Source organism: Acomys russatus, chromosome 16 (assembly GCF_903995435.1).
Source record: "Acomys russatus chromosome 16, mAcoRus1.1, whole genome shotgun sequence".
Classification (NCBI taxonomy): Eukaryota; Metazoa; Chordata; class Mammalia; order Rodentia; family Muridae; genus Acomys; species Acomys russatus.
The window spans coordinates 5,163,915-5,172,164 of NC_067152.1; the positions used below are offsets into that span (position 1 = coordinate 5,163,915).

Sequence of the window (8,250 nt, forward strand, 5' to 3'; positions counted from 1 at the left end):
GATCCGGGCGGGGCCCCGGGGGACACAGGGCTCGCGCCCTACTCGCGGCAGAGGCGCCCGAGGGGGCGGGGGCAGGCGGCGGGGCGGGGCGGGGGCGCAGGCGGCAGGGGCGGGCAGAGGCCTCGCCGGGAGCGCGGGGAGGAGCGAAGGGGCCTTGAGGGCTCCGCGAAACTGTGGGGCTGGCGGCCCGAGGCAGAGACGGTCGTGGCTCGCTGTCCAGAGACGGAGCGGTGTTCCCAGAACTGCCGGAGGAGACGGCTTAAAGGGCGGACAGACGGACGGCAAGGAGGGCCAGCATGCCCCTACTGTTGCACCCCGCCTGGCCGCTGCTCCTGGGCGCCACTCTGACCTTCCGAGCACTCCGGCGCGTGCTCTGTCGCCTGCCCCTGCCTGCACACGTGCACACCGACCCCCTGCGCACCTGGCGTTGGCACAACCTACTTGTCTCCTTCACCCACTCCATTGTATCAGGGATCTGGGCACTGCTGTGGTGAGTGAACAATCAAGGGTAGTGAGGTGGCCGTGGGATCTTTCGCGGGGTGCTCGGGCTGGTCTCCCTGTTGCTATTCCCATCACTCACGAGTGAACAGACGCCAAGGAGCTCACCTGATTGCGTTTGGAAAACTACCCAACCAAGAGCGGCTGTGGGAAACCCGAGGTACCTGGGCTTAGGCCAAGCCCCTCCTCGCTCTCCAGTCAGCCAATAGCAGGCACCTAAAAGCCCTGGGACTAGCTAGAGTGTTGGGGGAGGCAAGGGTCCTCGGGGAGGCTGCAAGCACAAGGTCCCTTTTCTGTTCCAGCATATGGCAAACCCCTGAAATGCTGGTGGAGATTGAGACGGCGTGGTCGCTTTCTGGCTACTTGCTTGTTTGCTTCTCTACAGGTAGGCTGTGCCCAAAAAGGCGGGGATTAGGAGATTGTTAAGACCACTGAGCCTGTTCAGTGATTTCCTCTTTTCCTACCCCTCCACTAGGATACTTCATCCACGACACTGTAGACATCATTGTTAGCAGACAGACTGGAGCTTCTTGGGAATACCTTGTCCATCATGTCATGGTAAGTGAGAAACTGAAGTGAATACAGGCAACATGGTCACAACTCTGAGGTTACCTAAGAGTTCTGCTTCCTCTGGAGCCAGCTGGCTGCCTGGGCTCACCTACTCTATGTAGGTAAACAGACTAGGAATGTCACCCAGAGCTAGACCGTACTGGACCAAGTCCACCTTTAATTCCAGCATTTGGGGAGGTAGAGGCAGGTGGATCTCTGTGACTTTGAGGCCAGCCTGGTTTACAAACAAGTCCAGGACAGCCAGAGACAGAGAACCCCTGTCTTGAAGGAGGGGAGAAAAAGTGCCTAGGAATGCATGGCACCTGTTTTCAAACACTCTTCTCCTGTCACTTTGCCCCTTAGGCTTTGGGCGCCTTCTTCTCTGGCATCTTTTGGAAAAGGTTCGTTGGTGGTGGCGTCTTAACACTACTGGTGGAGGTCAGCAACATCTTCCTCACCTTAAGGATGATGATGAAGATAAACAACGCCCAGGATCTCCTCCTCTACAGAGTCAACAAGTATGTGAACTTGGTCATGTACTTCCTCTTCCGCCTGGCCCCCCAGGCCTACCTCACCAAGCTCTTCCTCCAGTATGCTGGCCAGAGGACCCTGGGGACCTTCTTGCTGGCCATCCTGCTCATGCTGGACTTGATGATCCTCATCTACTTTTCTCGCCTCCTCCGCTCTGATTTCTGCCCTGAACGAGCTCCCAGACGCCAGAAAGACAAATTCTTGACTGAGTGAGAAACAACCCAGGATATGTGGCAGGGACAGCAAGCACAGCCAACAACTTTGCAACATAAACCACGGCTCTGTCCGCCCCGAGCCTGGGTGTACTCTGGAGCCAGCCTTTCCACCTTTAGCCTACACCCACACTGTTGAAACACTAATGAAAGCTCCCCTCTGAAGTCCTCTTCTTGGGCAAGGGGTGAGGGAAGCAGACCAACCGGTTAGGCACGGTAATGGGCGAGGACAAGACACTGTTAAGAGCCAGCCAACCCACACCACCCTGAAATGGATGCTGACTACTCTAAAATAACCCCTCTGCTCTTCCAGACTCTGGTATTGGTTTCACAACTGCCTCTTCCAGGGATAAAGGAAGGAAGTCTTGTAAAGCTTGTCCTCTGAACTTGTGATGGAGGCATGTCCCAGGACAACTAACACCTGCCTGAGTAATAAACACCTGTCTTGAGCTCTAGCGCGGCACAGTAACAGTGGCATCTTAGTAGATGACGTCTTTTCTGCTCAGAGCTGGGAAAGCACTGTGACCCAGCACCCACCTTCCTTTAGTATGGCCTTGTCCCCAGCCCAATCAGAAAGCGACAAAAAGACAAGCAGCCTTATTTATGGTGAAAAAAGTGTGTATTTAGAATTAGCCAGCTGGACTCAGTTTAGATGATCCCAATCTGAAAAACAAGAAAGGGAGTGAAGTTAATGGAGCTGAAGTGTTTAAAGTGAGTGGGGAGGGCAGCAAGGGGGGAGGGCTTGTTGGAGAAAGTAGTCAGACTTTGATGTGAAACGCTGACTGTGCAGGGTCCTTACCTTGTTGGCAACATCCAGAGCATCATAATCAGGAGCCAGTCGAACATATGCCTTCTTCTCTCCATCAGGCCTGAGTGGAGAAGGAAGTCTCAGAGCGGGATGCCCTCATAGCTCCAGTCCTCCCACATGCCTCCCCTAGGCCTCTGCTACATCAGTGGTTCCTTTGTTGGTGTCATTCTTTTCCAAACAGTGAGTTTTCCATCATTTGCACAGAGGGGCTAAGAGTCGCTTTGAAGCGGGCAATACTTAGGTAACCCGACCCGAGCCCTTTGGTCGCTGCCTGGTTCCACTCACCTTATCAGGGTGTTGACTTTGGCCACGTCAATGTCGTACAGTTTCTTCACGGCCTGTTTGATCTGGTGCTTGTTAGCCTTGACGTCCACAATGAACACAAGTGTGTTGTTGTCCTCTATCTTCTTCATGGCTGACTCGGTGGTCAGGGGGAATTTGATGATGGCATAGTGGTCAAGCCTAGTTGGGATGGGAGATGGAGTAAACTGCCCTGGGCCAGTATTCAATAAGGCAGGCTTTACTTTGGAACCCAAGGCTAGGAAAGAGTAGGTGCATCAGACAATAGGATAGCAATCACTGTTATCAGACTTTGGTCGCTACATGGTGTCATCACATGCACCTGAACCCCAGGGAGCTGAAATCTCCATTTAGAAACAAAGCTTGTATATTGTTGAATCAAAGGGTTCTCACCCTTTGTTTAACGAAAGAATCATGCTTAGCCAGGTGTGGTGGCCCACAGCTTAAATCCCAGCACTCAAGAGTCAGCAGCCTGAGCCGGGCGTGGTGGCGCACGCCTTTAATCCCAGCACTCAGGAGGCAGAGGCAGGCGGATCGCTGTGAGTTCGAGGCCAGCCTGGTCTACAAAGTGAGTCCAGGACAGCCAAGGCTACATAGAGAAACCCTGTCTCAAAAAACAAAAACAAAGCCGGGCGTGGTGGCGCACGCCTTTAATCCCAGCACTCGGGAGGCAGAGGCAGGCGGATCGCTGTGAGTTCGAGGCCAGCCTGGTCTACAAAGTGAGTCCAGGATGGCCAAGGCTACACAGAGAAACCCTGTCTCGAAAAAACCAAAAAAAAAAAAAAAAAAAAAAAAAAAAAAACAAAAACAAAAAAACAAAACAAAAAACAAACAAAAAAAAAAGTCAGCAGCCTGCTCCAACAGCTAGGACACAGAGAAACCCTGTTTGGACAATCTCCCCCAAAAGAATCATGCCCAACCAATGCACGCTAGTCCACTGAACTATATAATAGCACTTTCCTATGAGCTACATTCTAGGATAGTAAAAAAAGACATGGCCTGCCGGACGTGGTGGCGCACACCTTTAATCCCAGCACTCAGGAGACAGAGGCAGGCGGATGGTTGTGAGTTCGAGGCCAGCCTGGTCTACAAAGCGAGTCCAGGACAGCCAAGGCTACACAGAGACCCTGTTTTGGGCGGAGGCGGGGGAGACATGGCCCTACAATACAGCACAAGCTGGCCTAACACCCAACAGCAACCAATTTCATATACACCCCCTTCTGGTCTGAGAAAGGGCCCCATATATCCAAGACTGGCCCACCAGAGATGGCCTTGACCTTCTAGCATTACAGGTTAACCACCACACATAATTTATACAGTGCTGGAGACTGAACCCAGGCCTTCAAGACCTTTGTTGAGTAAATACATTCCGAGCCCCAGGGCCTACTGCAACTCTGTTGCCTTGAGCAGTCAGTAAACAACTTTTCTTTAAATTCTGAAAAGCTAACCGTATCCAACTATTTTCCCCGGTAAACACTTCTTACCCAAACTTACTGGTAGTTTAAAAGCTTTGTTTCATTACACCATTAGCAAGGCATCACGCCCAATGCAGATAACCCACACCACTCAACTTTCACGTGTTGCTTCCAGCAAGTGTCATGACGTTTGGAACCAAGCAGCTTCCCTTTGAAGTCAACTTCTAAACACACACGGACGACAATTAGCTTACGAAGACCTCACATCTTCACCAGAGCAGCACACTGGACCATTAGGACAGGCCACGGGTGAGAAATGACAGACACTAACTAACGCCTTACTTGTTCCTCCTGGGTGCGCTCTTTCGAGGGTATTTGGGCTGCCTCCGGAGCCGCAGGGTCTTGGGCCGCCGGAAAGTGGGTGACGTGCGGATCTTCTTCTTCTTGTGGCTGTGGACGCCTTTCAGCACTGCCTTCTTGGCTTTCAAGGCCTTCGCTTTGGCTTCGGCTTTGGGAGGGGCGGGAGCTGCGAGAGAAGGAAATAAACCTAGCACGCTAGACACATAAATCGATCCCTTCCGGCGGCCCGGCCAGCACGCGCGCATCAGTGGTTCCTTTGGAGACATCATAGGTCTCAGGAGACGTTAACTTTTTTCCATCATATGCACGACATTGCAGGCGAAGATAAGACGGTGTTAACATAAACCCCATTTAACGTGGATAAAGGGCGATGGGTAAGGCGTTCTCTTCGTCCCTTCTAAGTGGGGGGACAGGCGGCGCCACCCCGCGGATGTTAAGTAGCTTCCCAAAGCCACCGGGTTGGCTATCGGTGGTGGGTGATGCCAGGCGGGTTTGCCTACCCAACCCCGTCACTGTCACCGGCTCATGAGGCTTGGCCCACGCGGTCCTCCTACACCGCAGTGTGGGCCTAACTGCAACACGCAGCGACACAGTACGTAGCCTACGGCTTAGCCCGGCAGCCGTCTGCCCCGTGAACTCGCTCTGCGAGTATTCCCAAGCCAACCCCGCCGCAGCCCCATGCCGCAACACACCTTCCTTCTTCGCTTTCGGCGCCATCTTGGCGAAAAGGATTACCCATCCTCGTTCCCATGAGCTTATAGAATGAATTCTCATCCAAGTCTCGCGATAGTTTCTACGTAGCGCTGATTGGATAATTCATAGTTCTTGGGCTTCCTGGGAACTGCAGTTCCTTTTCATTTCCTAGTGAGTGAGATCAAGCCTGCGCCGCACCTGCCTTCGAAACGCCCTACGGCTTCTTGGGATTTGTAGTTATTTTGCTTTGGTTTGTTTTGATTTGGTTTTTCAATAAAGGGTTTTTCTTTCCTTTCTTTATTCTTCGTTTCTTTGTTTCTTTCCTTTCTTCCTTCTCCCCCCTCCCTCTCTCTGTCTTTCTCTCTGTCTCTCTTTCTCTGTAGTTAGTTAGTTAGTTAGTTAGTTAGTTAGTTAGTTAGTTAGTTTGTTTGGTTTTTCAAGACAGGGTTTCTCTGTAGCCTTGGCTGTCAAGGACTTGCTTTGTAGTAGACCAGGCTGGCCACGAACTCACAGAGATCCGCCTGCCTCTGCCTCCCGAGTGCTGGGATTAAAGGCGTGCGCCACCATGCCCTTACTGTCAGAGTTTTCCTATGGAGTTGTAGTTTTTAAAGATACATGTTTTAAAATAAATACAATAATTTTTTAAAAAGATACACGTTTAAACTGGGCGTAGTGGTACATGCCTATAGTCCCAGCATTTGGGGAGGCAGGCAGATCTCTGTGAGTTCGAGGCCAGACTGGTCTACAAATGACAGGACAGCCAGGGCTATTATTACACAAAGAAACTGTGTCTCAGTCAGGCACATTGGAGCACACCTTTAATCTCAGCACTCAGGGGGGCAGAGGCAAGCAGATGGCTGCAAGTTCAAGGCCAACCTGGTCCTCAAATTGAGTCTAGGACAGCCAAGGATACACAAAGAATCCCTACCTTGAAAAGAATAAAAGAAGCCGGGCGTGGGTGGTGGCGCACGCCTTTAATCCCAGCACTCGGGAGGCAGTGGTAGGCGGATCGCTGTGAGTTCGAAGCCAGCCTGGTCTACAAAGCGAGTCTAGGACAGTCAGCTAGGACTACAAGAGAAACCCGGTCTCGAAAAACCAATAAACAAATAAATAAATATTTTAAAAAAGAAAAGCAAGAAACCATGTCTCCAGGAAAAAGTAGATAGATAGATAGACAGACAGACTGACTGACTGGTATAGATAAATAAATAGTCTGAAGCCCTTTTTAGTCCACATCTGTTATCCCAGCACACAGAAGATAGGAAGACTGACACAAAGTCAAGGCCAACCTGCTTTACCCAGTAAATTCCAGTGCAGCCAGCGCTACATAGTGAGAATGTGGCAAACAAATAAATTTAAAACAGAATGCAGTTTGGCTAGTAGAGGTGAAACAAAGATTTGCAATGTTAGAACAGGATTTCCCATAACTTCTTCATATAACACCTGAGGAAAATTAAGGTGCCAGAGTTGAATTTGACTACCAGAGTGATTTGATGGCAGGGAGGAAAAAACAAAACAAAACAAAGGGAGCACACGCCCAGCACTCAGGAAGGCAGAGGCAGGTGTATCTCTGTGACTTTGAGGCCAGCCTTGTCTACAAATAGAGTCTAGGACAGAGAAATAATGTCTCAAGAACAAAAACGAAAAATAAGGGCTAGAGGTGTGGTTCAGCAGTTAAGAGCACAGTCTGCAGCCAAGCATGGTGGCGCATGCTTTTAATCCCAGCACTTGGGAAGCAGAGGTACGCAGATCACTGTGAGTTCGAGGCCAGCCTGGTCTACAAAGTGAGTCCAGGACAGCCAAGGCTATACAGAGAAACTCTGTCTCGAAAAAAACCAAAAACAAACAAACAAAAAAAAGCACAGTCTACGTCTGCCATTCTGAAGGTCCTGAATTCAATTCCCAGCAACCACATGATGTCTACAACCATATGTAATGGTATCTGATGCCCTTTGTGGCATGCAGGTATACATGCAGATAGGGCTCTCATATTCATTAAATAAATGAATCTTTTTTTTTTTTTTCCAAGACATCAAGACAGGGTTTCTCTGTGTATCCTTGGATGTCCTGGACTCGCTTTGTAGACCAGGCTGGCCTCGAACTCACAGCGATCCGCCTGCCTCTGCCTCCTGAGTGCTGGGATTAAAGGCGTGCGCCACCACACCCGGTTTAAATAAATGAATCTTTAAAAAATAAAATAAAAAAGGCTGGGCTTGGTGGCACACATCTGTAATCCCAGCTCTCGGGAGGCAGAGGCAGATGGATTGCTGTGAGTTCGAGGCCAGCCTGGTCTACAAAGTGAGTCCAGGACAGCCAAGGATACACAGAGAAACCCTGTCTCGAAAAGCAAGAAAAGAAAGAAAGAAAATAAAGAAAAAAAAAATTTTTTTTAAATCAAGTGTGAAATGGAAAACAGGGGCTGGAGAGATGGCTCAGAGGTTAAGAGCACTGGCTGCTCTTCCAAAGGTCCTGAGTTCAATTCCCAGCAACCATATGGTGGCTCACAACCATCTGTAATGAGATCCGGTGCCCTCTTCTGTTGTGCACAATATTGTATAAATAATAAATGAATCTGTTAAAAAAACAAACAAAGCCGGGAGTGGTGGCGCACGCCTTTAATCCCAGCACTCGGGAGGCAGAGGCAGGCGGATCGCTGTGAGTTCGAGGCCAGCCTGGTCTACAAAGTGAGTCCAGGATGGCCAAGGCTACACAGAGAAACCCTGTCTCGAAAAACCAAAAACAAACAAACAAACAAACAAACAAACAAACAAAAAGAAACGGGAAACAGTTCCAGAAGAGCTACAAAACAGCTACACACACAGACACACACAGACATACACACACACACACACACACACACACACACACAGAGAGAGAGAGAGAG

The 8,250-nt window shown here is 50.1% G+C and overlaps 2 protein-coding genes and 3 non-coding genes across 6 annotated transcripts; 1 reads left to right on the forward strand and 4 right to left on the reverse strand.

Moving 5' to 3' along the window:
• The first annotated feature begins 113 nt into the window (after positions 1-113).
• On the forward strand, positions 114-2,272 carry Tlcd1 (TLC domain containing 1). Of its 2 annotated transcripts, none has more exons than XM_051158040.1 (4): positions 114-658; positions 801-883; positions 974-1,056; positions 1,411-2,270. In XM_051158040.1, exons 2-4 carry the CDS (start codon positions 820-822, stop codon positions 1,789-1,791), a joined length of 528 nt encoding a protein of 175 aa, XP_051013997.1. In that variant the 5' UTR covers positions 114-658; positions 801-819; the 3' UTR covers positions 1,792-2,270. The 2 variants fall into 2 exon arrangements, with proteins under 2 accessions (XP_051013997.1, XP_051013995.1); XM_051158038.1 differs by having other exon boundaries at positions 155-490; positions 1,411-2,272.
• Rpl23a (ribosomal protein L23a) lies at positions 2,270-5,446 on the reverse strand. The gene is made up of 5 exons (XM_051158041.1): positions 5,366-5,446; positions 4,656-4,839; positions 2,884-3,060; positions 2,590-2,659; positions 2,270-2,453 (listed from the first exon to the last, which is right to left on the reverse strand). Exons 1-5 carry the CDS (start codon positions 5,388-5,390, stop codon positions 2,439-2,441), a joined length of 471 nt encoding a protein of 156 aa, XP_051013998.1. The 5' UTR covers positions 5,391-5,446; the 3' UTR covers positions 2,270-2,438.
• On the reverse strand, positions 2,736-2,800 carry LOC127200873 (small nucleolar RNA SNORD42). The gene has a single exon (XR_007832096.1). It is a non-coding gene; the product is annotated as a small nucleolar RNA SNORD42 (small nucleolar RNA).
• On the reverse strand, positions 3,150-3,221 carry LOC127200881 (small nucleolar RNA Z17). Its single transcript, XR_007832101.1, has one exon. It is a non-coding gene; the product is annotated as a small nucleolar RNA Z17 (small nucleolar RNA).
• Positions 4,913-4,981, reverse strand: LOC127200872 (small nucleolar RNA SNORD42). Its single transcript, XR_007832095.1, has one exon. It is a non-coding gene; the product is annotated as a small nucleolar RNA SNORD42 (small nucleolar RNA).
• Positions 5,447-8,250: the final 2,804 nt, after the last annotated feature.

Coding starts and splice junctions, on each gene's coding strand:
- Tlcd1 (XM_051158038.1), top strand. CDS start 297: ATGCCCCTACTGTTGCACCCCGCCTGGCCGCTGCTCCTGGGCGCCACT. Junction 491..800: donor GGGATCTGGGCACTGCTGTG/GTGAGTGAACAA, acceptor TTTCTGTTCCAG/CATATGGCAAACCCCTGAAA. Junction 884..973: donor GCTTGTTTGCTTCTCTACAG/GTAGGCTGTGCC, acceptor CCCCTCCACTAG/GATACTTCATCCACGACACT.
- Rpl23a (XM_051158041.1), bottom strand. CDS start 5,390: ATGGCGCCGAAAGCGAAGAAGGAAG. Junction 3,061..4,655: donor AGCGCACCCAGGAGGAACAA/GTAAGGCGTTAG, acceptor CATCCCAACTAG/GCTTGACCACTATGCCATCA. Junction 2,660..2,883: donor AAAGTCAACACCCTGATAAG/GTGAGTGGAACC, acceptor TTCTCCACTCAG/GCCTGATGGAGAGAAGAAGG.